Raw genomic sequence first — 27146 nt, forward strand, 5'->3', positions numbered from 1 at the left:
TTACAAAGCTTGGCCTGGGCTATAGGACTCTCACTTCTCCCAGCAAGTGCAGCTCAGAGCATCTGTGCAGCAGCACGGCAGCCTCATCCCACAGATGGCTGGAGAAGAGTCATGGTTGTGTCTGGCCAAGTCTCAGGGCAGAGGAAAAACTGACCAAGCTGTGAAGCAGAACCGGTCTGGATACAGAGCCAGGCTATGCTCACGTGTGGTTTAACTAGCTGGGAGCCCCAAATTTAGGACTGATCACACTTAGGAGTAAGGCGCTTCCTCAGACAGCGTACAGGACATGGGGATGTGAGTGTGAGTCAGATTGTCATCCACGTCAGGCAGGAAACACAAGAGCAGTGAGCCTGGAGTGTTGTCACCTACCGGCATGGACCAGGAAGCAAAAAACAAGTTTTCTGAAAAATCAACAGCAATTCTAGTGTTGTATGCACTTTCCCTTTTGTTTTTCAGTGTTACTGAAAATGTTAACCTTCTGTTTTGGTTGCTGACGATAAAGAGTTGATCTCTGTTAAAAGAAAAAAGGAAAAAAAATTAAGGTTAAAAAGGCTGGTGTTCAAATACTTCACTCATTTTAAAAATAAGAAGATAAAACTCTTTAGATTTGGAGGACTGAGAAAGTTGTTTAATAAACCGTCTTCATAGTAAAATGACTCAGACAACAAATAAGTCAAGGCTATTACATTTGCTCCTTCATTGATTAATTTAAACATTGCAGGGAGAGGAACCATCCAAATACAAATGGTTTGAGATTTCTTACTGTTTTACTCTTTTTGGATGGTGGAAATTGAAATTCAGATTTTAAAGGTCTTTATTAGTTATTGTTTTGTGTGTGTGTGTGTGTAGGAAAAAAAATCTCCATAAACATTCATTTGAATAAAATGATCTAAAGTCTTATTTCTACATTTTACTCTGCACTCAAACAGACTTACTGAGCAGCTGACAGTTGCTGGACATCTAGAACTAGATCCGAGATACAAACTCCATCATCCCCACAGTCCTTATAGAAAGGGATCTACAAAAAAGGAGAAACAATCCCACACATTTGCTCAAGTTAAAAACCAGACTGTGGAAGAGTACATGTAGAATTATTCTATTTCTATAAAGCTCAAAACCATAAAAAGCCAAACAACATTTTAGGAATATGTATATGTTTAGCAACGTAGGAAGAAAAGCAACAATAAAGGCCAAATTCAAGGTGACGATTTGCTTGGGGGAGCAAGATGAACGTGGATGTGATGGAGGAAGAGAGGGACGCAGAGAACATAGGTACTGGTGACATTTTTTAAGGGGGTGGTGAGCACAAGGTGTTAGACTTATGGTTATTTATTTCTTCAACAAATATTTATTGAACACCTATGGTGGGCCAGGCACTGCTCAAAAGGCTGAGAATAGTGCAGTGAAGATGACAAAAGTCCCTGTCCTTCACAGATCTTGCATGCTGGTGAGCTTTGAACATAAAAGTATTTCACGTAGAAGACAAGTAGTTGGAAAATTATGTCCTATGCACTTTCGAACAGGACTGCAGCAACCATGAAGCTTTCTCAGCCGGTCTGAATTCTAGGAAGGGCAAACCACACTTACACTGAAGACCTTGGCCTTCTCAGAGTAGGCTTCAAGGGCGGGGCTGGTGCCAGGGTTCTCCAGGCTGATGTTCACACACAGATCCAGAGAGCTGACAACGTCAGAAGGCTTCTAAACACATAAACAGTGAGGCAGTGTACTAGGGCATGGCAGCTTCAAAACAAGAAAATGACCATCGGTGTGTTCACAATTAAGGACACGGTCCTCTCTTTATGATGGAGAATATCCTTGTTTTGGATTTTCCAGACTCTTGCTTCTCTTCTGTCTTAATTCTGCTCTTAGCCTCTCCACTACCAAAAAAAACTTAGAGACTTGGATTCAGTAAAAATCTGAAGCAGCAATTCTTAGTTAACTCACCAGTAATCTTGTTATTCATATATAATCTATAAATATTTAGAGGATATGCCCAGTTTTAATACTTAGAAGTTGAAACAATACACAGCTCTTGGGTTGTTGGCTATGGTCTTTCCAGTCTCTACTGCCAAGACTTAGAAGTCCTTCGGTATCCTGACCAAATCTCTGGTATGCCCGACATGGGAAGGTGCTCAGGGCTGGCTATCAGGCAGTGACAAGAGAACTCCCTGCCTTAGTCAGAACTTAACTCTGCTCTACAAAAGCAGATAAAGGGGGTCCTCAGCTGGCCATAAGACTAGCCCACAGGATGCGCTTGGGATTGATATCCAATATAGTGTGTTAACTGAAACAAAATCTCTTCACTGACCCAAATCACACACATCTTAAAAAATTCACAAGTACACATCAGCATGAACAAGATACATGTGTGAACAACAGCTTGGCTGACTTCATTCCCCCAGAATGGACTACAGGTTTCATTTGATCTACAACTTAGCACAAAAATAAGAGAGAATGAGAGCTGGCTTTTAGCCCTTTAAAGAATGTGTGTAATTGGCATCTTAAAGAAAAAAGGTCCGGGCCTTCATAAACAAGACTCCTTTAACATGAACAAGAAATTAAACAATGCAATTGATTTTAATTTCTCTATTAACTGTTTTTCCAACTCATATTTCATAGTTTTCAATATGTGAGCTCTGTATCATTCATCCATAACAGAAATATCTGGGAGTACTCTGTCAATCTGTCTATACCTTGGACCTTCAAACCCAAATTTCTGGTGATGAGAACCCAGAACATGCATTTTATAAGTTCTCTTGGAAATTCTTATGCATTTTGAACTCTGAGAACCATGTTCTATGAAAGTTCTTACGCAGCTCTTTTAAAAATGGTTTCTCGAGGAAATCACACTTTCAAACACCATTTCCTGGTTCTGGAGGGAAATATAATTTATATATATTTATTATACATATAATTTATAAAATCAGTTTTCTGTTGGAAATCCTGAGAAGCATTTTTCCTGCTTGTGAGATTTTCAAAATTCATATCAACTCATGTACTATGGGATATGATTGGAGCAAATAATTTTTACCTCATCCTTCCCCTATACTAATTTAAATCCAATAGTGGAAATCACAATTGGAATTGTCCTTTTCAGCAGCTTAAAAATAAAAATTTTCCCTGATAGGAAAATGCTAGAATAAAATTTGCAGTCTACTAAAAGTTTTACCTGTTAAACATTAAAGAAAACACGTTTGATTTCTTTAAGAACCTTATTTTTAGCCTTTTGGTTGCAATGCCAAATAAAATTTCATGCTAGTAACATATTAATAGAAGGCAACCATGTACTAGCATAAAGAATAGGATTTCCTGCTCATGAAATTGGACAAGAAGAGCATTAATTAGAAAGGCAGGCATTTTCTAACTCATAAGCTTCCTTTTTAGACGTTGACCATTCATTAGTCATTCAGAGGATAAGATGAGAGCGAGGACGGAGGCCTCACCTGTATGTGGATGGTGTACTCAGTGCAACTCTGTGCTTGGCTCACGAGCATATTCTTCTGCAAGCACCTTTCATTGTTTTCTTTAAATAAACCCCTGGAGGTTACTCTGGATGAGTACAGGTCTGCATCAATTGTGATATTGTATACAACAGCTATGACAAAAATCACAAATGTTATTGCAAATAAACCTTTGCCAAAAAACCATCCCTAACTTACTGTGTCTTACTGGATGAAGTCAAGGACTTCAAGAAAATATAAAAAGTCTTTCCGTGGATGGATTGTGAGCCACGGACAGCCACGGCATTTGCCGTTCAGGCTCTGGTGTGAGGTAGGGACTGTGGTTCGAGAGAGAGGGGATTCAAAGAAGCATGGCTTGAAGAGCGGAGAGCAAAATGGACTTGCCCCCAGGAAATCTGAGGGAATTTGGTCAAATTACTTCCTCAAGCATCAATTTCATCATCCCTAATATGGTGATACGAGAAAGAGGCAGTTACTGAGTGCCTGCCATTGAATATGTTCTCATATTGTACAAGTTTTACTATTAGTCAACCTGGAAAGTAGATAGATCTCATATTTCACATAACAAACAGAATAAAAGAGGTAAAGTGAACCAGCTCCATTCACACCGCGAGGGCACGCTCAGAAATAAAACGGGGGTAATTTTGAAATCAGGGCTCATGTTCTTTTAGCTTCCAGGCAGTTGTGAGGATTAATTGTTATTTGAGATAAACTCTGAGGGAACACTCTAGATGCTTATTTGGGGGTGGGGGGAGGCATGCAACTCCTCAGTAATAAGTTTGGAGTCAGACAGACTTGGTTTGAATTCTAATTCCATTATTTATGAGCTCTAGGACTTTCGGCAATTTGTGTAACATCTTTCAACCTCCATTTCCTCATCTACAAAACAAATACTACTACTAAACCAGGGAAATGAAAATGAAAAAAAAATGCATAAAAACAGAGGTCAGGGGAGGCCTGGGTGGTCGGTTAAGTGGCTGCCTTCGGCTCAGGTCACGATCCTAGGCTCCTGGGATCGAGTCCCGCATTGGGCTCCTCACTTGGCGGGGAGCCTGCTTCTCCCTCTGCCTGCTCTGCCTGCTGTTCCCCCTGCTTGTGCGTGCGCACTGTCTCTCTCTCTCTCTTAAATAAATAAAATCTTTAGGGGGAGGAAAAAAACAGAGGTCAGTAGCCAATATACAAAGTGTCAGAGACTTCAACCTGAGTCTGCTGTCCAAAACTGAGAAAGAAGATCTGATGATATTCAAAGTATCAGCTGACTTATCTGGGGTTACTCCGTTTTATTTTACTATTTTCAGTACTTTAAAGGTTGGACAGATTTCCAAAATACATTAATTCTACAGGTTACCTTTAAAGTATCTATCAGAGATGTTGGATAATTTTTCTTACTCCACTCACTTAATGAAGTTAACAAATATAGGTAAAACGTAAGTGAATCAAATGAACTAAAAACAAGCAGTGAAAATAATACAAAGGAAAAACAACGCCAGGGAGGTGAACGTAGCCAGGACAGAGTTAGTACATGTGGTAATACTAGCTCATTTTTCTCAAGTAGCCTGGGGAAAAGGATAGCCTCATAGGCAATATATCCATTTTTTTTTTTTCGGTTATTAACTTTAAACTGGAGTGAGTACCTGATATAATAAAGACCACATGCTTTAAAAATTTACTTTTCAAAGTTGTGAAGATGGGATTCTGGTCTTACATACTATTATTGCCAGACAGTAAGTGACAAATGATCATGACTGGCTTGTCTGAGTGGACCTGAAGACATTAAGGAAAAGGTGCCCAGTGGGAAGAAAGCCCAGGGAAGGACATTCTCTGAAGGCAGAAAGCTGCTTTCGAGTTACAGCAACAGAAGGGGGGAAGCCCCATCAAAAAGAGGAAGATTTAGGAGACAAATCCATGCTTTCAGGCCAGGAAAGCTAACCAGCCAGCCATTTCTGCCAGCTAATAGATTTCCCAAATTAATGTTATAGGCAGACTAGCCACTTAATGTTCCCCCCACCCCCAGCTTTGTTGAGATGTAATGGAGATATAATATTGTATCAATTTCAGGTATACAATGTAGTTATTTTGCATATGTAAATACTGGAAAATGATTACAATAAGATTCATTAACAGATCATCACCTCGCACAGTTGTAATTTTGAGTGTGTGTGTGTGTGTGTGTGGTGAGAACTTTTAAAATCTCTCTTAGGAACCTCCAAATACGCAACACAGAGTTGCTGGCTCTACTCACCCTGCTGTGCATTGCATCTAGCCACTTAGTGTTTATACAGGAATGGTTTTTGACTCAACTCTCCTGGCTACTCACAGGGCAGGTCTGTGAGATGTGCTATTCAGAGTTGGGTCAGTGTTTGAATGCCTGAAAGGCAAAATGCCAGATACATATGAGAAGGAGGAAAATACAGAAAGCATGGCAAGGTTTGAATCTAACTTCTTCTTTATGTTTTTAACCTATGTATTTCTTGGTATGAATCATGACAAAGACTGAAAATAGAGTGCTTTGTTAACCACTTAATGGAACACTTGTAGGAACTACAGGTGGCTGAAGGTTAGAGCCAAAATCTGAAGGAAGGGGGATAAGAACCCGTGAAAAAGCAGCAAGAGAGGGGCGCCTGGGTGGCTCAGTGGGTTAAAGCCTCTGCCTTCGGCTCAGGTCGTGATCTCAGGTCCTGGGATCGAGCCCCGCATTGGGCTCTCTGCTCCGCGGGGAGCCTGCTTCCCCCCCCCTCTCTCTGCCTGCCTCTCTCTGCCTACTTGTGATCTCTGTCTGTCACATAAATAAATAAAATCTAAAAAAAAAAAAAAAAAAAGCCCAAGAGAAAGAAGGCAGAGTTTAATGAAGTGCATGCTCCACTGCCATGCTCTGTGCGTCCTGGGGCAGGACAGATGATAGTAGGGGGTAGTGGGTATGAGGGACTTGGCCAGTCCAAGACAGATGACAATTCCTGGTGACATTTGTGCAGTTTTCCTCACTCCTGCTGACAGGACACAGATTTTCATCCACTTCGCCAGATTATTTAGAGCATTTAAAACACGGGGCACAAACTGCATATTGTTTATATTTTCTCATTATTTCATGCCTAGTGTTTCAAGAATAGGAATATTTGGTACTTGCGCTGAACATGCTATGTCTAGGTCACGGCTGAAATATGGCATAAAATATGGGCAGAACATCAGTGTCATCTTTGTGTGCCCAAGGTTTAATGTAAGGAACCCCTGGGTAAAAGACATGTCGATGAAGTTGGGAGAGCCCAGGACTAGGCCACAGAGAGAGTAAATTTCTGTGGCAGGGTGTTACCTTCTGGAGACAACAGAGGAAGATCTAACCGCATCTTCCAGACCTCATTAACCATTCTCAGGCACTTCAAACGTGCAACAATGTAATATCTGCTGGACCCGTATCGCCTTTGGTCCATAAACACGAAGTACAGGTTATATTCAGGACTAAAACTCTACAAGCAAACCTCTCTCCACACAGATTATTTCAGGTCAACCCACCGACTTGATCATTTTGCTTAGGAGGTCTAAACTTGGCACTGAAACAGAGTGTGAGTTTTATGTCAGCATTCTTGTTGAACAAAGTAATTTTTTCTGGTGTGAACGAGGCATCCACAGACACATCAGCAATACTTTGGGACCTGAAAGACATAAACGGAAACAGGTAGGTTACTGCCAAGTGCACGTTCTAACCTTTACCTAGAGGACCCGGGGCCAGCATTATCAAATTATTCTCAGCACAATCTAAGCACTGGAGCACTATTTCATGTTTGAAAGCTCTAGAATGGCAGATAGGAACAATATTTTTTTGTGTTTGTGACTGACTGTATTGCCAGCCCAATCCACATTTAGTATTTTTTGTTTGTTTGTTTGGTACATGCGTAAGCGTGGGCTGTGAGTCTGCAAACTCTTTGCAAATGAAGTACAAAGTCATGATCTCTGTTGTGTTTTGTCAGCTACAAACAGTGATGTTTGCTCTTCCCACAAAGGGAGGGGAGAGAGCAGTGACAAGGTGAGAGTGGCGTGGCCGAGGAGCGTGGTTGTGGCCGAAGAGCGTGGCTGTGGCCCTGTTCCCTCCCTTTAATGGCTGGCAGCACTTTGATGTGTGGCATATGACCATGGTGGTGGCAACTAGTCCGGTACCAGAAAATGACTGGGGAGTCTCTCAGGCAGGATGCGAAAGACTTCTGACTCTGTTACAGACCTTTAGATATCTAAAAGCTTTCACACACACATGGGCTCATTTGCTCCTCTAACATTCCTATGAAATAGAACAAATATTGTCTCCTTTTTATTAATGAGAAAGCCTGAAACAAAAAACATTTAGTAACTTAGGAGTTTACTGAGTAGTAGTTAGCAAGTGAGGAGTTGGAGCTCATGACCTAGTTCCTCTGCCAGTAAAATGTTGTACTTCATCACAATGACCCTTTGTGCACACACTCCAGGATTTACAGAGCAGCAAATAGTAATTAGTAATTTCACTGTTTTGAGAAGTACTGCAGAAAATTCAGAAAAAATTTTATCTTTAATTTCAGGTACCATCTGAAGGACTTAAGTCAATTGAAAAATTATTTCATCAGTTGATTATGTACCTATAAGGCCCCCTAATAAGCAGCCATAAAACATCTAATAACAAGTGCACCATGTCCTCAAACCTACAAGATCTAGAATGTCCAAGTTTTCTGTAAGTCAGTCTCTTTAGGAGAATCTTTTATCCCAATGGAGATGGTGGCATTGATGGAAAGGATTTTGTTAACGTGTTTTTTAAAAAATTATTCTCAGGAAGTTACCTAGAAAATCCAGTCTCAGCACTTTATAGGAATATGACCACAAAATGGCAAGAACTTAGGTTGACTGATGACCCCAATCAAATGATCTGACTCCATGTGTCTTGACTTTTTGAAGAATCAAGTCCGTCTTTAAAGAAAAAAGTCTGGCCATCGTTGGTGATCTTAAGAGGGAGTATTGGGGTGCCTGGCTGGCTCAGTTAGCAGAGCATGACTCTTAAACTTGAGGTTGAGGGTTCAGAACCTCCAATGGGTGTAGAGGTTACTTAAAATCTTTTATAAAATGGGAGTGTCATATAGTATAGTAATTATATAGGCTATGAAGGATGAAGCCTACCAGATGGCTGGAGGGTGATGGTCACTGAAAGGTGTCTTTAAAAATTTATAAGAAATTATAAATCCTGTGACAATATTATCACATCTTGTATTTTTCTCATGGCATGCTACTCTTAACTGATTTTATTTAGTAAATGTATTTTTTAATGTGTCGGTCTTAAGTATGATCTGTGTATTTTCCCCCTACATGAAGTTTTCTTCTCAAAACTTTCTCAAAACAATGCATTCTCAAAACTTTTCAAAACATTCTCAAAACAATGCATTTCATCTTTTAAAAGCACATGTGAAATAGTGTGACTAGTTTAATGAAACTCAGAAACAATACATCAATATGTGATGTTTTCTGATCTCGACGTATTTGGACATTTAAAGCAAATGAATGAAATATATTTTGGGGGGAAGGAGACTCTTGATTGAATTCTCAATTTCTTTATGATTCTAATCCCTGGCCAACCCAATATATTTATTTTTGTCCTTGTATCACACAGCCCTTGAATCCTGTATTGCTGCTCCCTGCTCTTCAGCTCCTCCTGAGGTCAATGAGAGGTCAGCTAAACCTAAATAATAGCTTCTTGTTTATGACTAATAATTTCAAAAGTTACTTCATAACCACATGAGAAGTTATACTTCATTTGTGTGGTCTGAGTGTTCAGTATTTTTAGAGCATTCTCATGAGGCTTCCTTTCTGTGAGCTGAGGTAAGGTTGTTTGGATGAGAATATTCAGAAATATCCTGGATACCATTTTAAAGACTCTGTCTTTTCTGTGTCCTTTATCTGCTCAACATATAGAGAAGAGGAATTTGACAGCTATGTTAGCAAATATTTTTCTTCTCCCATTAAGGAAAAACACTTTCCTTCCTTCGACACATAAACTATGACGCATAATTGTCCTGGAGTCTTCTAGAATGCATGTGGCATTTCTACAATTTCAGCACAGCTATCTGTTCTACTTAGCAGGTTATTTTTTAGTTAGCTAGTTTGTGTCTGGTTCTCAACTGACTCACCAGAGCTGAACCACTTGCCCAAAGGCTCCAATGGACACATCAGTGATGGAATCGCCATTTAAATCACCGTAACCATCGAGAGATCTCCCAAAATACTGGAGCTGGCTCCTAAAGGCTCCATCGGATCCCAAGATTTTCTGAAAGAGCAAGTTTGACATGAAATTATTATGTGGAACAACTGAAATAGAAAAAAAGGGAGCTTCTACACTGTTGTTAGATTTTCTAAATAGCCACTTCTCAGGTTGTTTTATTTGCCACAAAATTCCATTGATTTTCTTCAATCACAGTGTTTCTCATCTATTTATCATGCTTGCAGCCACAGAGAAACAGCATGAATCTTTTCACGTAAAAATCACAAATAAAAAAAAAATCACAAAGCAGCAGATCCGTGGACTGAGCAGGATTTGAAACAAGCTCAAGTGTGATTGTTTCCTAGTCCATGTCTTGTAGGACTTCCCTGGAAAGTTGCCTGATCAATGAGGCCCCGTTGTCACCCTTTAAATTACCTAATAACTCCCATCCTTGAACATTTAAAAAAGTTTTTTAATGTCTTATCATTTATTATGATCTGGAACACTTTATCTCACTTACCTTATTTTCCCTCTGTCTCCTCCACAAAAAATGCAAGAGCCGCAAAGAGCAGAGTTTTATCTGTCCCGTTCTTTACAGTATCTCCAGCACCCAGGACAGTGCCTGACACATAGTAGGAGGTTCACTACATGTTTGCTTAATGAACAAATAAAGTTCCAAAAATAGTGGGAAGGATCAGATTATCTGACGGCACTCGGCAGCTCTAACATAAGGATACTCACACGTGAATACATTACCATGGAACTCACGGATTACCTGGGAATACCTTGTGCGAATGGTGCCCTCGTGACCATTGTAGATGTACACAGCTCCAGAATTCTGATTTTCCAAAGGTGAACCAACTATTACATCGTTAAAGCCATCCATGTTGATATCTGAAAGAGCTGCAATCGCTGAACCAAACCGAGCATTTTCAACACCCTCGGGGCCTTCAAGAAACTGGTGCCAATTCAAAACACCCTGGCAGAGAGGAAAAGAGGGATGACTAAAGCAAACCTTCTACTTTTATCATTAAAATTCACAGCAAACGATGTCTGAACCAATTTGTATACTGTTAAAAGTAGACAGGATTTTGAAAACTAGATTTCAAAATTTTCTACAATAACAATTATAAAATGAGAATTTTAGGAAGTCAGCTCATAGGATATGAGGTGATATCCTCTGAGATGAAAGAGGTGAAAGGAGTGAATTCTCTTTACTGTGGCTGCACAACCTGCATAACACTACCCATGTCTTTCCCTCCTTTTCCCCCCTAATACCAAAATCTTTACCTGTTTGCAAAACTTCCGATTTAAAATTTGCTGATGAAAATCTAACATCTTGAATAAAATTAAGATGAAGACACACAAAAAACAATGTTTTATTTTAGACCTTTTCTTGAAAATTACCATTAATTATAATGGTACAGGAAGTGGAAAATGAGACCATTAGTTTCCAGTTCAAGACAGCAACCCTGAACTCACCCCTTCCCTGGAACCCATCAAATTATACCTATTAATAGAACAATTCTTCTTGGGGAAAAAACCAAACTGAAGGCTCACTGAACGGCTACTGGACAACCAAAGATAGACAAAATGGCAAGAGAACACAGAGAGATGGAGACACAGTATTAAAGGGAAACTGAAGCAGTGGGGATGCAGAGTACTGAGAGGGCAGGAACAGATTTCTCTGATCTTGGGCACAGAAAATAAGTCACAGTTTAAAAGGGCAATTAACAGCTAAAAGGGACAACACTAGAACTCCGCCACACGGTGGAGGAGTTGCAGGCTAAGCTCTCAAGTCAGAGGGACTGGAAAATGATGGTTTACATTATTACCATTCCACCTTAAAACTTCAGTCAGAGCGCGGTCTGCCCAGCAGATGGGCAGCTCTCGACCTCACCAACCTCAACAAGGCTAAGGTCCTCAAGCCCACACCAGTTTCAGTGGTGCTGGGACAGAAAAAAAAGCTACAGTTTAAAAGGGCCAAGGAGTGGTGGGAACACTCCCCCTCCATATTTAAAGCCCAGACTGGAGCAGGGTCCAAACGCAATAACTAGTGGGTTTAGGTGTCAGAAAATGCAGGTCCCAACCCTATAAATGGTAGGGTTCAGTCATAGGAAAAGGCTCACAACATCAGTAAGCCCAGGGTCTGTAAGCCCATTCCAGCCTCTGTGGAGCCAGGGCATGGAAAATAAGCAGTAGAATTTTAATTTTTTAAAAAATGTTGTTTAAAAAATTTTTAATCAAAACAGGTTTTTACTTTTAAATTTAAAGATATAACTTTTGTTTTATTTCCTCCTGATTTTTTCCTTTCAAATTTTATTATTTTCTTCTTTCTGCAAAAATCCACAGTTTAAACAAGTAACTAACAATACAGCCTCAGCTCCAGCCACCAGAAGAGTCACCAAGCACACACAGCCTGCAAAGGGACACCATCCTTCAAGTTTAGGAGCAGTAGCTGTTCTGCCTAATCCACAGAAACAAACACAGAAAGTCAAGCAAAATGCAGAGATAGAGGAATATACTCCAAAAGAAAGGGGAAAAAAAACCTCACAGAAAGAACTAGATGAAACAGAGATAAGCAACATGCTTGAGACAGAATTTAACACTTGTGGGTAGTGGGAGGAGCAAGATGTCGGAGGAGTAGGAGATCGAAATACCGTCAGGTCCCAAGAGTTCAGCTAGATAGTTATCAAACCATTCGGAACACCTACAGACTCAACAGGAGATCGAAGAGAAGAAGAGCAGCAATTCTAGGAACAGATAAGGGACCACTTTCCAGGAGGTAGGATGTGCAGAGAAGTGAATCCAAGGCAATATACAGGAAGATAGATCTTGAGGGGAGGGGCCGGCTCCTGGCAAGTGACACAGCAGCGGAGCACAAAACTGGAACATTTAGAAGTTTGCTGCACTGAGGGATGTCACTCCAGAGGCAAAGTGGGGGGGGGGGAGGGGTGGAGCCCTCGCAGGGACAGTGGGCTCTCAGGACCCATGGGGTCACACAAAGACCAGGGGTATCTGAGGGTGGCAGAGCTCCCAGGTATTGATCGAAGCATGGAAGCCAGCTGCAGGGACAGAGCCGAGGGGTGAGATCTCAGCTCGGGGTTACCTTAAACCATGATCCAGGGCACAGTTGGGCCACTGCATTTCGAGCAGGGACGCCACAAGTGGCAGATCTGTGAGACACTCTCATTCCTACTCTGGGAGGAATGGCATGGAAGCATGCTGCAGGAATCGTTTGGAGACTCCAAATGGGGCCATGAGCCAGAGACAAAAATGTCTGGTCACAGGCCGGATGAACAAGGGTGTGGCCGGAGACCAGGGAGACGGAAGGGATTGCCTGCTTTTCTCTGGGAGCACACTGAGGAGTGGGACTCAAGCTCTCAGCTCCTAAGGGGCCAGAGATTGGGAAGCCACCATTTCACTCTCATCCTCCAAAGCTACACAGAAAGCATTCAGGAAACAAAATCTATAAGAGCCAACCCAAGCACATGGCTCAGCCTAGCCCCTGGCAAAAGCTGTGCAACTCCGCCTCCGGCAAAGACATTTGAGAATCACTGCAACAGGCCCCTCCCCCAGAAGATCAGCAAGAACATCGAGCCAAGACCAAGTTCAACCATCAATGAGAACAGCAAAACTTCAGAGCTATGGGAATACAGCACATAGAATTCATGACTTTTTTAACCATGATTCTTCAGTCTTTGAAAGAGAAATTTGCTAGATTTTATTTTTTTATACTCTATTTTTTAAAAATTTCCCAATATTTAAAAGATTTTTTAACTATTTTCTCTTATCAATACCTTTTTAAAAATCTTTAATTTTCATTGTTATAGTCCTATTCCATCCCTTTATTGTATTTAACCTTATTTTTATGTATACATATAGGTTTTCCTTACTTTAAAATTTTGGGATACAATTTCTTCAAACAGATCAAAATATGCCCTAAATCTAGCACTTGTCTTTGTTCTGGTCTCCAACCTGATCACATTCTTTCTTCTTTTTTTTTTTTTTGTTTCTTTTTTCAACCAACTTCTTATCAATTCCTTTTTTAGAATCTTTTTAAATTTTCATCTTTGCACTCATATTCCATCCCTTCATCATCTTTACCCGTGTGTGTGTGTGTGTGTGTGTGTGTGTGTGTAGTTTTTCTTTCTTTAAAATTTTGGGTGGCAGATTCTTCTAACAGACCAAAATACACTGTGTACAGCTGTGTTCTATTCACCAGTCTAATATATATATGTATATGTATACATATAAAAATACATATACATAGGGGCGCCTGGGTGGCTCAGTGGGTTAAGCCTCTGCCTTCGGCTCAGATCATGATCCCAGGGCCCTGGGATCAAGTCCCACATGGGGCTCTCTGTGCAGCGGGGAACCTGCTTCCCCCTCTCTCTCTGCCTGCCTCTCTGCCTACTTGTGATCTCTCTCTGTCAAATAAATAAATAAAATCTTTAAAAAAAATACATATACATAATTTTTTCTTTCTCTTTCAATTTGATTAGTGTATATTTTTCTGGGGTCATTGCTACCCTTTCAGTATTTTGTTCTCTCATTCATCTAGTCTTATCTGGATAAAATGACAAGGCAGAAAAACTCTCCTAAACAAAACAAAACAAAACAAAAAAACAAGAGGCAGTAATGACAGCTAGAGGCTAAATCAATATGGACATTAGTAAGATGTCAAAACTAGAGTTCAGAATGACGATTATCAAGGTGCTAGCTGGGGTCAAAAAAAGCATGGAGATACTAGAGAATCCCTTTCTGGAGAAATAAAATCCCTTTCTGGAGAAATAAAAGAACTAAAATCTAACAAAGCTGAAATCAAAAAAGCTATTAATGAGGTGCAATAAAAAATGGCGGCTCTTACAGCTAGGATAAATAAGGCAGAAGAGAGAATTAGTGATAGAGAAGGCCAAATGATGGAGAATAAAGAAGCTGAGAAAAAGAGAGAGAAACAACTACTGTACCACAAGGGGAGTATTCAAGAGATAAGTGATACCATAAGACAAAACAATACCATAATAATTGGGATTCCATAAGAAGTAGAAGAGAGGGGGGCAGAAGGTATTTAGAGAAAATTATAGCAGAGAATTTCCCTACTTTGGTGAAGGGAACAAGCATCAAAATTCAGGAGGCACAGAGAACCCCCCCAAAACAATAAAAATGGGTCTATACCCCATCATCTGGTAGTAGAACTTACAAATCTCAGTGACAAAGAGAAAATCCTGAAAGTAGCTTGGGACAAGAGCTCTGTAACATACAATGGTAGAAATATTAGACTGGCAGAAGACTTATCCCCAGAGACCTGGCAGGCCAGAAAGAACTGGCATGATATATTCAGAGCAATGAATGAGAAAAACATGCAGCCAAGAATACTATATCCAGCTGGGCTGTCATTGAAAATAGAAGATGAGATACAAAGCTTCCAGGACAAATAAAAATTAAAAGAATTTGCAAACACCAAACCAGCCCTAGGGAAAATATTGAAAGGGGTCCTCTAAGCAAAGATGCAGCTTAAAAGTAATAGACCAGAAAGAAACAGAGACAATATACAGTAACAGTCACCTTACAGGCAATATAACGACACTAAATTCATATCTTTTAGTAGTTACCCTAAATGTAAATAGGCTAAATGCCCCAATCAAAAGACATAAGGTATCAGAATGGATAAAGAAAACAAGACCCATCAATATGCTGTGTACAAGAAACTCATTTTAGATGTAAAGACACCTCCAGATTTAAAGTGACAGGGTGAAAAACCATTTACCATGCTAATAGACATCAAAAGAAAGCTGGAGTGGCAATCCTTATACCAGACTAATTAGATTTTAAACCAAAGACTACCATAAGAGATGAGGAAGGACAGTATAACATACTTAAAGGGTCCACCCAACAAGAATATCTAACAATTTTAAATATCTATGCCCCTGACATGGGAGCAGCCAATTATATAAACCAATTCATAAAAAAAGGAAAGAAACACATCAACAATAATACAATAATAGTAGGGGAATTTAACACTCCCCCTCACTGAAATGGACAGATCATCTAAGCAAAAGATCAACAAGGAAATAAAGGCTTTAAATGACACACTGGACAAGAAGGACATCACAGATATATTCAGAACATTCCATCCCAAAGCAACAGAAAACACATTCTTTTTTAGTGCACATGGAATCATCTCCAGAATAGATTACATCCTGGGTCACAAATCAGGTCTCAACTGATACCAAAAGACTGGGATCATTCCCTGGATATTTTCAGACCACAATGCTCTGAAACCACAGGAGGAAAGTTGGAAAAACTCAAATACATGGAGACCAAACAGCATCCTACTAAAGAATGAATGGGTCAACCAGGAAATTAAAGAAGAATTTTAAAAATTAATGGAAACATATGAAAACACAACTGTTCCAAATCTTTGGGATGCAGCAAAGGCAGTCCTGAGAGGAAAGGATAAAGAAATACAAGCCTTTCTCAAGAAACAAGAAAGTCTCAAGTATACAACCTAACATTACACCTAAAGAAGCTGGAGAAAGAACAGCAAAGAAAGCCTAAACCCAGCAGGAGAAGATAAATAATAAAGATCAGAGCACAAATCAATAAAATAGAAACAAAAATAACAGTAGAACAAATCTACGAAACTAGAAGCTGGTTCTTTGAAAGAGTTAATAAGATTGATAAACCCCTGGCCAGACGTATCAAAAACAAAAAAGAAAGGACCAAAAGTAATAAAATCATGAATGAAAGAGGAGAGATCACAACCAACACTAAAGAAATACAAACAATTATAAGAACATATTATGAAAAACTATACACCAGCAAATTTGACAATCTGGATGAAATGGATGCATTCCTAGAGATGTATAAATTACCGAACTGAACCAGGAAGAAAAAGAAAACCAGGACAGACCCATAACCAGCAAGGAAATTGAAGCAGTAATCAAAAATCTCCCATGAAACAAGATCCCAGGACCAGATGAATTCCCAAGGAAATTCTACCAGTCATTTAAAGAAGAATTAATACCTATTCTCCTGAAAATGTTCCAAAAAAATAGAAATGGAAGGAAAACTTTCAAACTCATTTTATGAGGCCAGCATTACCTTGATACCAAACCAAAGACCCCATCAAAAAGGAGAATTACAGACCAATATATTCCTAATGAACATGAATGCAAAAATTCTCACCAAAATACTAGCTAATAGGGTCAAACAGTACATTAAAAGGATTATTCACCATGACCAAGTGGAATTTATTCCTGGGCTGCAAAGTTGTTTCAACATCTCAAATCAATCAATGTGATACAATACATCAATAAAAGAAAGAACAAGAAGCATATGATACTCTCAATAGATGCAGAAAAAGCATTTTACAAAGTACAGCATCTTTCTTGATTGAAACTCTTCACAGTGTAGGGATAGGTGGTACATACCTCAATATTATAAAAGCCATCTATGAAAAGTCCATAGCAAATATCATTCTAATGGGAAAAACTGAGAGCTTTTCCCCTAAAGTCAGGAACATGGCAGGGATGTCCACTCTTACCACTGCTCTTCAACATAGGACTAGAGTCTTAGTCTCAGATAACAAAAATAAATAGAAGGCATCCAAATTGGCAAAGAAGAAGTCAAACTATCACTCTTTGCTGAAGATATGATACTTCATGTGGAGAACCCAAAAGACTCAACCCTAAAACTGCTAGAACTCATAGTCTCAGGATATAAAATCAATGCACAGAAAGCTGTCGCATTTCTAGATACCAACAGCAAGACAGAAGAAAGAGAAATTAAGGAGTCAATCCCAATTAAATTGCACTCCAAACCATAATACCTAGGAATAAACCTCAACAAAGAGGTAAAGAATTTGTACTCAGAAAACTATAAAGTACTCATGAAAGAAACTGAGGAAGACACAAAGAAAAGGAAAAATGTTCCATTCTCATGGATTGGAAGAACAAATATTGTGAAAATGTCTATGCTACCTAAAGCAATCTATACATTTAATGCAATCCATATCAAAATACCATCATTTTTTTCAAAGAAATGGAACAAATAATCCTAACATTTATATGGAACCAGAAAAGACCCCAAATAGCCAGAGGAATGTTGAAAAAGAAAACCAAAGTTGGCAGCATCACAATTCCAGACTTCAAGCTCTATTACAAAGCTGTAATCATCAAGACAGTATGGTATTGGTGCAAAAACAGACACATAGATCAACCAAACAGAATAGAGAGCCCAGAAATGGACCCTCAACTCTATGGTCAACTAATCTCCGACAAAGCAGGAAAGAATGTGCAATGGAAAAAAGACAGTCTCTTCAACAAATGGTGTTGGGAAAATTGGACAGCCACATGCAGAAGAATGAAACTGGACCATTTCCTTACACCACACACAAAAAGAGACTCAAAAATAGATGAAAGACCTCAATGTGAGACAGGAATCCATCAAAATCCTTGAGGAGAACAACCTCTTCAACCTCAGCTGCACTAACTTTGTCCTAGAAACATCGCCAAAAGTAAGGGAAGCAAGGGGCAAAAATGAACTATTGGGACTTCATCAAGATCAAAAGCTTTTGCACAGCAAAGGAAACAGTTAACAAAATCAAAAGACAACTGACAGCATGGATGAAGATATTTGCAAAGTACATATCAGATAAAGTGCTACTATCCAAAATCTATAAAGAACTTATCAAACTCAACCCCCAAAGAACAAATAATCCAATCAAGAAATGGGCAGAAGACATGAACAGACATTTCTGCAAAGAACACATCCAAATGGCCAACAGACACATGAAAAGGTGCTCAACATCACTCACCATCAGGGAAATACAAATCAAACCATAGTGAGATACTGCCTCACATCAGTCAGAATGGCTAAAATTAACAAGTCAGGAAATGACAGATGTTGGCAAGGATGTGGAGAAAGGGGAACCCCCCTACACTGTTGGTGGGAATGCAAGCTGGTGCAGCCACTCTGGAAAACAGCATGGAGGTTTCTCCAAAAATTGAAAATAGAGCTACCTTATGACCCAGCAATTGTAGTACTGGGTATTTACCCCAAAGATACAAATGTAGTGGTCCAACCAGGCATGTGCACACAAATGTTTATAGCAGCAATATCCATAATAGCCAAACTATGGATAGAACCTAGATGTCCATCAACAGATGAATGGATAAAAATGATGTGGTATATATATAATGGAATACTATGCAGCCATCAAAAGTAATGAAATCTTGCCATTTGCAATGATGTGGATAGAACTAGAGCGTATTATGCTGAGTGAAATAAGTCAATCAGAGAAAGACTATTATTATAGGATCTCTCTGATATGAGGAATTTGAAAGGCAAGGCCATGGGTTTGGGGGGGGGGGTAGGGAAGGAAAAAATGGAACAAGATGGGATCCCGAGGGAGACAAACCATAAGAGACTCTTAACCTCATGAAACAAACTTAGGGTTGATAGGGGGTTGTGGGAGGAGGGATATGGTGGCTGGGTTAAGGACACTGGGGAGGGTATGTACTATGGTGAGTGCTGTGAATTTTAAGACAGACGAGTCACAGACCTGTACCCCTGAAGCAAATAATACATTATATGTTAATTAAAAAATAATAATTGTGAAGATACTGGGCTGGAGCAAAAAGGGGAAGATTTCAGTGAGACTTTCAATAAAGACAGAGAAAGTATTAAAAAGAACCAATCAGGGTTAAAGAATACAGTAACTGAAATAACAGAATCAACAGTAGCTTAGAGGATGCAGAAGAACATACCAGCAACCTGGATGGCAGGGTAATGGAGAGCAACACAAGCTGAACAGCAAAGAGAGAAAAGAATTAAAAAAAAAAAAAAAAGAAGATAGATTAAGAGATCTCATGGACAATATAAACAAATATTTGTGTTACAGGAGTCCCAGAAAAAGAGAGGAAAGTGTAGAAAACTTCTTTGAAGAAATAATAACTGAATACTTCCCTAATCTTGGGAAAGAAATAACATCTAAGTCCAGTAAGCATAGAGAGTTGCAAGCAAGATGAACCCGAGGAGGTCCATACCATGGCACATAATAATTAAAATGTCAAAGTTTAAAGATAAAGAGAATCCTAAAAGCAGAAAGAAAGGAACAAAGGGTTACTTAGAAGGGAAAATCTATAAGGTTATCAGCTAATTTTTCAGCAGAAACTTTTGAGTAACTCCTGCCACTTTCTTCTGGCTTGCTAAGTGCTGAAGGAAAAAAACCTACAGCCAAGAATACTCTGCCAGACAAGATTATCATTCAGACTTGATGGAGAGATGGTGTTTCCCAGACAAATGAAATATAAAGGAATTCAAAACCACTAAACCAGACTTACAAGAAATATTAAAGGGACTTCTTTAAGTGGAAAAGAAATGACCACAATTAGACATAAGAAAATTATGTATCAAAAATGTAAAATATGACAACAAATGTGGAGAAGGGGAGTAAAAAAAGGAAGAGAAGGGGGGAAAGACCCCCTTATTCTGAACTTAAATGACCATCAAATTAATAGATTGCTATTTACTTGGAATGTTGTATGTGAACTTAGTGATAACCACAAGCCCAAAACATGATAGAAATACAAAGAAAGAAAAAGAAAGCTAAATATAACACTAAAGAAACTCACCAATCACAAAGAATGAGAAGATAGGGGTGCCTGGGCAGCTTAATGGGTTAAGCCTCTGCCTTAGGCTCAGGTCATGATCTTGGGGTCCTGGGATTGAGCCCTGCATCAGGCTTTCTGCTCAGTAGGGAGCCTCCTTCCACCCCCCACCTGCCTCTATGCCTACTTGTGATCTCTCTCTGTCAAATAAATGAATAAAATCTTTAAAAAACCCACAAAGAATGAGAAGAAAAAGGAACAAGAAAACAAACTTTTAAAATGGCAAAAAGTATATATCTATCAATAATCACTTTAAATGTAAATGGCCTAAATGCTCCAACCAAAAGACACAGGGTAACAGAGGAGATAAAAAAATAAGACCCATCTATACACTGCCTACAAGAAGCTCACATTTCAGGCCTAAAGACATATACAGACTGAAAGGGAAGGGACTGAGAAGCATTCACCATGCAAATGGAAGTGAAAAAATGTTGGGGTAGCAATACTTAGACAAAATAGACTTTAAAACAAAGACTAATGACAATTATTACATAATGATAAAAGGATCAGTCCTACAGGAGGATATAACCATTATAAATATCTATATACCCAACACTGGGCTACCTAAATACATAAAGCAAACATAAGTGGACATAAAGAGAGAAATCTGTGGTAATACAGTAGTAGCAGGGGACTTTAACACCCCATTCACAACAATGGATGGATTATCCAGACCAAAAAAAAATCAATAAGGAAACAATGTCTTTGAACATCTTTGGACCAGATGGACATAAAAAATATATATGGAATACTCCATCTGAAAACAGAATATTCATTCTTTTTTGTTGTTGTTGTTGTTTTAAGATTTTATTTATTTATTTATTTATTTGGCACAGAGAGATACAGTGAGAGAGGGAACACAAGCAGGGGACATGGGAGGGAGAAGCAGGTTTCCCTTCAAGCCCCACATCAGGGAGTCCGATGTGGGGCTTGATCCCAGGACGCTGGGATCATGACACCAGCTGAAGACAGATTCCTAACGACTGAACCACCCACACACACCCCAGAATACTCATTCTTTTCAAGTGCATGTGAAACATTCTCCAGAATAGATCACATACCAGGCCATGAAACAAGTCTCAATAAATTTAAGAAGATTGAAATCATACCATGCATCTTTTCTTTTTTTTTTTTTTAAAGATTTTTTTTTTATTTATGTATTTGACAGAGAGAGATCATAAGTAGGCAGAGAGGCAGGCAGAGAGAGAGTGAGAGGGAAGCAGGCTCCCTGTGGAGCAGAGAGCCCAATGCGGGACTCGATCCCAGGCCCCTGAGATCATGACCTGAGCCGAAGGCAGCAGCTTAAACCACTGAGCCACCCAGGCGCCCCACCATGCATCTTTTCTGATCACAACAGTATGAAGCTAAAAATCACAAGAAAAAAAGGAAAAAACACAAACACACAGAGACTACACTCCATGATACCAAACAACCAATAGGTCAATGAAGCCAACAAAGAAAAAATAATATGCACGGAGATGAATGAAAATGAAAATACAATGGTCCAAAGTGTTTGGGATGCAGCAAAAGCAGTTCTCAGAGAGAAGTATACAGTACAGAGTGATATAGGCCCACCTTAAGAAATAAGAAAAAGCTCAAATAAACAATCTAAACTTATACCTAAAGGAACTAGAGAAAGAACAAACAAAACCAAAAGAAACAAAGATCAGAGCAGAAATCAATGACCTAGACCCCCGCCCCCCCCCCCGCCATCCCCCACAAAAGAAAGAATCAATGAAACTGAGTTGGTTCTTTGAAAAGATAAACAGGGGCACCTGCATGGCTCAGTGGGTTAAGCCTCTGCCTTCCGCTCAGGTCATGATCTCGGGGTCCTGGGATCAAGCCCGCATCAGGCTCTCTGCTCAGCAGGGAGCCTGCTTCTCCCTCCCCCTCTGCCTGCCTCTCTGCCTACTTGTGATCTCTCCCTCTGTTAAATAAATAAAATCTTAAAAAGAAAAAAATGGACAGTGGACCTATACAGACATTTTTCAAAAGAAAACATACAGATAGTCAACACATGAAAAGAAGCTCAATGTCACTCAGAGAAATACAAACCAAAACCACAATGAGGTATTACCTGACAGTAGTGAGAACGGCTAAAATCAAAATGACAAGAAATAGCATGTGTTTGCAAGGATGTGGACAAAAAGGAATCCTTGCACATTGTTGGTAAGAATGGTATACACTGTGGAAAACAGTGTGTAGGTTCCTCCAAAAATTAAAAATAGAAATACCATATGATCCAATAATTTCACTATTGGGTATTTACCCAAAGAAAGAACACTAATTTGAAAAGATATAGGCACCCTTATGTTTATTGCAGCATTATTTACAATAGCCAAGATATGGGGACAACCTAAGTGGCCATCAATAGACAAATGGAGAAGGAAAATGCGTATATACACACACACATTAAACAACCATAAAAGAGGAGGAGATTGTGCCATTTGAGATAACATGGATGGAACCAGAAGGTATTATGCAAAGTGAAATAGGTCAGAGAAAAAAAGACTGCACAATTCCACTCATAAGATGTTAGCTACATTTGTAATGAACATAGCATGATGTATAAAATCACCTTGTTGTATACTTTGTACACCTTGTTGTAAACTAACATAGTGTGTATCAACTATATTACTAAAAAAAATAATAAAGGGAGACTGTTAATGTCACATTATAAAAAATAAATAATTCTGTCCAAAGAAAAAAACATTTTCTTGTTCTTTTTTTTTTCCTTCCAGATTTTGAAATCAGGAATGGAAATATTTCATGACTTCACAAGAAAGCAATGCTCCTCAAATATGAAACTAGGTCAGTGTTGATTCTTCTCTATAATAATCTTAAGGAAATCACTTTGTAACCGAGACTGACAAAGTTATCAGGAGACCTTCTCATCTTCAACAATTGATGATAATTCAGAATACTTGGGAAGTAACAAACATTTAAGAAACTAGGCATTTGTTAAATTTTTAAATAGGCATTTATGCTCCTCACTTACTGAACACTCGATTATACACTCTTTATATGCTTTAGAATTTTTTTTAAAGATTTTATTTATTTATTTGGCAGAGAGAGATATCACAAGTAGGCGGAGAGGCAGGCAGAGAGAGAGGAGGAAGCAGGCTCCCCGCGGAGCAGAGAGCCCGATGCGGGGCTTGATCCCAGGACCCTGGGATCATGACCTGAGCCGAAGGCAGAGGCTTTAACCCACTGAGCCACACAGGCACCCCTGCTTTAGAATTTTTTAAAGGGGGAGGGAGAGAGAGAAAGTGTGCGAGCATGTAGGGGGTGGGAGGGGGAGAGGGAGAGAGAGAATCTTAAGGAGGCTCCACACTCAGGAAGGGTCCCAACTCAAGGCTCAATTTAATGACCCTGAGATCATGACTTGAGTCAAAAATCCAGAGAATCATTTAAATAAATAAGGTAGGACAAACTACTACAATAGCAAGACATAATATTTACTATATTAATATCAGCTACCTTTTTTTCCCTTCTTTTCTCCAGTTTTCTATGTCAAATTGTGCCTTTATTTCTGGTTTTCTTTTCAGCTCCAAGTTCCTTATACTATGGACGTGGATTTAGAGAGCTCGGTCTAGTTAGAGTCTGCTAAGTTTTATGTGCAAGGACTAAAATTTCATATACACATATCTAATATATATTTCTATATATTTCATATACACATATATAACTGTTATACTAAGCAACTTGACACACTAATATAGAAAGCATCCAGGATTAAACCAAAATTTGCAAAATGCCAGGTACAATTTGTCTTTTTCACTGTAAAATGTTAATAAGATAATTTGTTCTGTTATCATGATCTCTTTACAGTGAAGAAGAATAATTGAAGGAGGTACTTGCAAACTACACCGATGTTTTGCATGCACACACATTTCAAAAATGACAGTACTTTTTGGGATATATATTATATATTCGAAGACCTTTCATGGAAAACAGCAGTGCACTATACATTAATCTCTTTCTCTAAGGGTTATGCTTTTTAATGTGATTTTTAAAGTTATAAATTAATGGTTACATCCTCAAAATGATGCAATATAAACCAAACTACGTATGAAAATCATTCAATAATTCTTCATCCTGCAAAAATGCGGATTAACTTTGTTTACCAATACTGAAGCAAATTAAACTAGGTCGGTTTAATGCTTTTTCTTACCCTTGTGATGGTAAACAGGTAAACTCTTCCCTCCTCTTTCTTTAGGTCATTCATGTACATTGGTGCACCCACCAAGAGCACGTCTGTAATGGTGTCTTTATTCACATCGACTGAACACAGCACACTGCCAAAATAGGAGCCGATCTGGAATGAGAAAGCATATTAACCTTAGGATTTGTAGGACACATATACTTTAGTTAGTTTTTTTTTTTAAGATTTTATTTGCTTGGCAGAAATAGAGATCCCAAGTAGGCAGAGCAGCAGGCAGAGAGAGAGGAGGAAGCAGGCTCTCTGCTGAGCAGAGAGCCCAATGTGGGGCTCGATCCCAGGACCCTGAGATCATGACCTGAGCCAAAGGCAGAGGCTCAACCCACTAAGCCACCCAGGTGTCCCAAGGACGCATATACTCCTAATGGTACACTGAACTTTCGTTTACTCAGTCAATAAAGAAAAATTGAATGCTTACTACCTATAAAGTGCTAGAAACATTAAGATGGACAACCTAGTCCCCTTTCTCAGGTTGTATCATGATAGAGCACTTGGTGGCTAAATCCTTGTGTGCACACAAATCACCAAGAACAGGTATTTATTTATTTATTTAAATTTTTAAAAGATTTTGTTTATTTGACACAGAGAGTAAGAGCACAAGCAGGAGTAGCAGGCAGAGGGAGAGAGGGAGGCAGGCTCCCCAAGGAATAGGAAGCCCGATGCGGGACTCCATCCCAGGACTCTGGGATCATGACCTGAGCCAAAGGCAGTTGCTTAACCAACTTGGCCACCCAGGTGCCCCAAGAAGGGGTCTTTAAAATACAGATTCCAGAGACTATTTCCAGAAACTCTGACTACATGCAATCCAGAAAACAATATTTTAAATAAGCACTCCAGGTGTCCTGAGGCTGGGGAAGTCAAAGACCACATTTAAAACAGAAACACTTGGAAGGTCTGTGAGGTGTGCTGTACCGAAAGGCAGGAAGGAAGAGGGAAGTGGGACAAGTGCCCATGCTATGTGGTGAGGTACGTTCTCCAGAGGCAAGGGCCAGCTGCTGTGTAGGCAGAGTGCGGAGTAGCCAGGAGGGCTCAGAAAGATTAAACGTCCTTTAAATGGCATCTTAAAAATCAAGGAGTTTTCTAGGTGGAGAAGAGCAGGCAAGCATGTGTAATGGAACTGTCTGTGGCGTGATCTTGGACAGGAGGGAAGTTCTCAGATGAGTGGAACACGGGACCGCGGGGAGAGCCAGTGAAAGGAGAGAGGCCAGCCTCCTGAGTGCTTAGCGCAGGCCTATGTGAATACCTCTGCAGGATTCAGAAACAGGTAAGAGAGGATTCGTTCTAGAACACGATCATCTTTTTCTCAAAATAAAAGCACCGTTCCTTAAAAGAGTAAAGAGGAGAGAAAAATATGTGACCGTAGCTGGCTTGTGGTCAAGGAAGTCAAAGACTCACGTCTTCTTACTCCTGGAAAATCCATAGAGACAGGAGCCTCGCATTTAATCCCAGAGAAGGGAAATCTAAGTGGTTGGTTTCTCGGACTCAAGGAAGGAAAATTTCCGTTGGTTGTCAGAGATCGGGGCTGCCCATTTCAAATATGCGCCAAGCCCATGGGTCAAAACTGTTCAGTAAGAAAATAGGTATCTGTCAGTTGGCCTCTGTTCTAGTGGGCCGAGACTGGGAGTCATCAGTGGTTCTGACTACTGAATGGTCATGCTGAGAAGGAAGTGGCAGAAAAGAGAGTTGCTTTAATTTTAGAAACCTCAAAGCCACAGGACCCCTGTGCAGGCCCAGAGGTAGCAGCTCAGTCTTAACAATGCTGTACTTCTGCCTTCTCATTGTCTTCCAGATCACCGGCTCCTAGGAGGAGCTCTCCAATAAAGCCATGGTCAGGTGCCTGGCGTTAGGATTAAATAACACCCATGTTCTATTCATCTGGGGAGTCAAAAACTTGCAGTTGGACATAACCAAACAACACAGGCTTTGAGGTTACACAGGACTGGGTTTTCAATGACAACTCAACCCCATGAAATCTAATTGACCTTAGGAAGGAAAACTCTCAGTAACCCATTAGAAGGAAACAGCAGATCTCCGTATTGTGAGGATTTAAGGAGTATTTTTCTTTCTTTTTTTTTTTTTTTTTTTAAAGATTTTATTTATTTATTTGACAGATAGAGATCACAAGTAGGGAGAGAGGCAGGCAGAGAGAGAGAGAGGAGGAAGCAGGCTCCCTGCCAAGCAGAGAGCTCGATGCGGGGCTGGATCCCAGGACCCTGGGACCATGACCTGAGCCGAAGGCAGAGGCTTTAACCCACTGAGCCACCCAGGCGCCCCTTAAGGAGTATTTTTCAAGTTTTATGGAAGATCAATTAATAAATAGTGTATTATTATTTTCAAAGGTAGAGCTCAGTGGTTCATCAGTTGTATATAACACCCGGTGCTCATCACATGTCCTCCTTAGTGCCGGTCACCCAGATGATTTAAGGAATATTCAAGTAAATACAGATCACAGAACCAGCTACAGGGTCGGCACTCAATAAATGCTGGTTTCCATTTCTACCAACTCCCACTCCTCATCTGCCCCAGTTGTCACTATGATTAATTCCACCTGCTACACAGAGGCATTTTTTTTCATTTTATTT

General features: G+C 39.7%; 1 protein-coding gene across 1 annotated transcript in view; it reads right to left on the reverse strand.

The window, feature by feature from the left end:
- Positions 1-27146, reverse strand: part of ITGA2 (integrin subunit alpha 2) — a 108800-nt gene that overhangs the window by 21012 nt on the left and 60642 nt on the right. Inside the window, exons 13-20 of the mRNA XM_045998921.1 lie at positions 24517-24660; positions 10442-10645; positions 9596-9732; positions 6969-7108; positions 3444-3595; positions 1588-1698; positions 936-1018; positions 370-511 (exon numbers count right to left, since the gene is read on the reverse strand). Of these exons, the coding sequence (XP_045854877.1) occupies positions 370-511; positions 936-1018; positions 1588-1698; positions 3444-3595; positions 6969-7108; positions 9596-9732; positions 10442-10645; positions 24517-24660 (1113 nt within the window). The remainder of the gene's footprint in view (positions 1-369; positions 512-935; positions 1019-1587; positions 1699-3443; positions 3596-6968; positions 7109-9595; positions 9733-10441; positions 10646-24516; positions 24661-27146) is intronic.

Source organism: Meles meles, chromosome 3, assembly GCF_922984935.1.
Source record: "Meles meles chromosome 3, mMelMel3.1 paternal haplotype, whole genome shotgun sequence".
Classification (NCBI taxonomy): Eukaryota; Metazoa; Chordata; class Mammalia; order Carnivora; family Mustelidae; genus Meles; species Meles meles.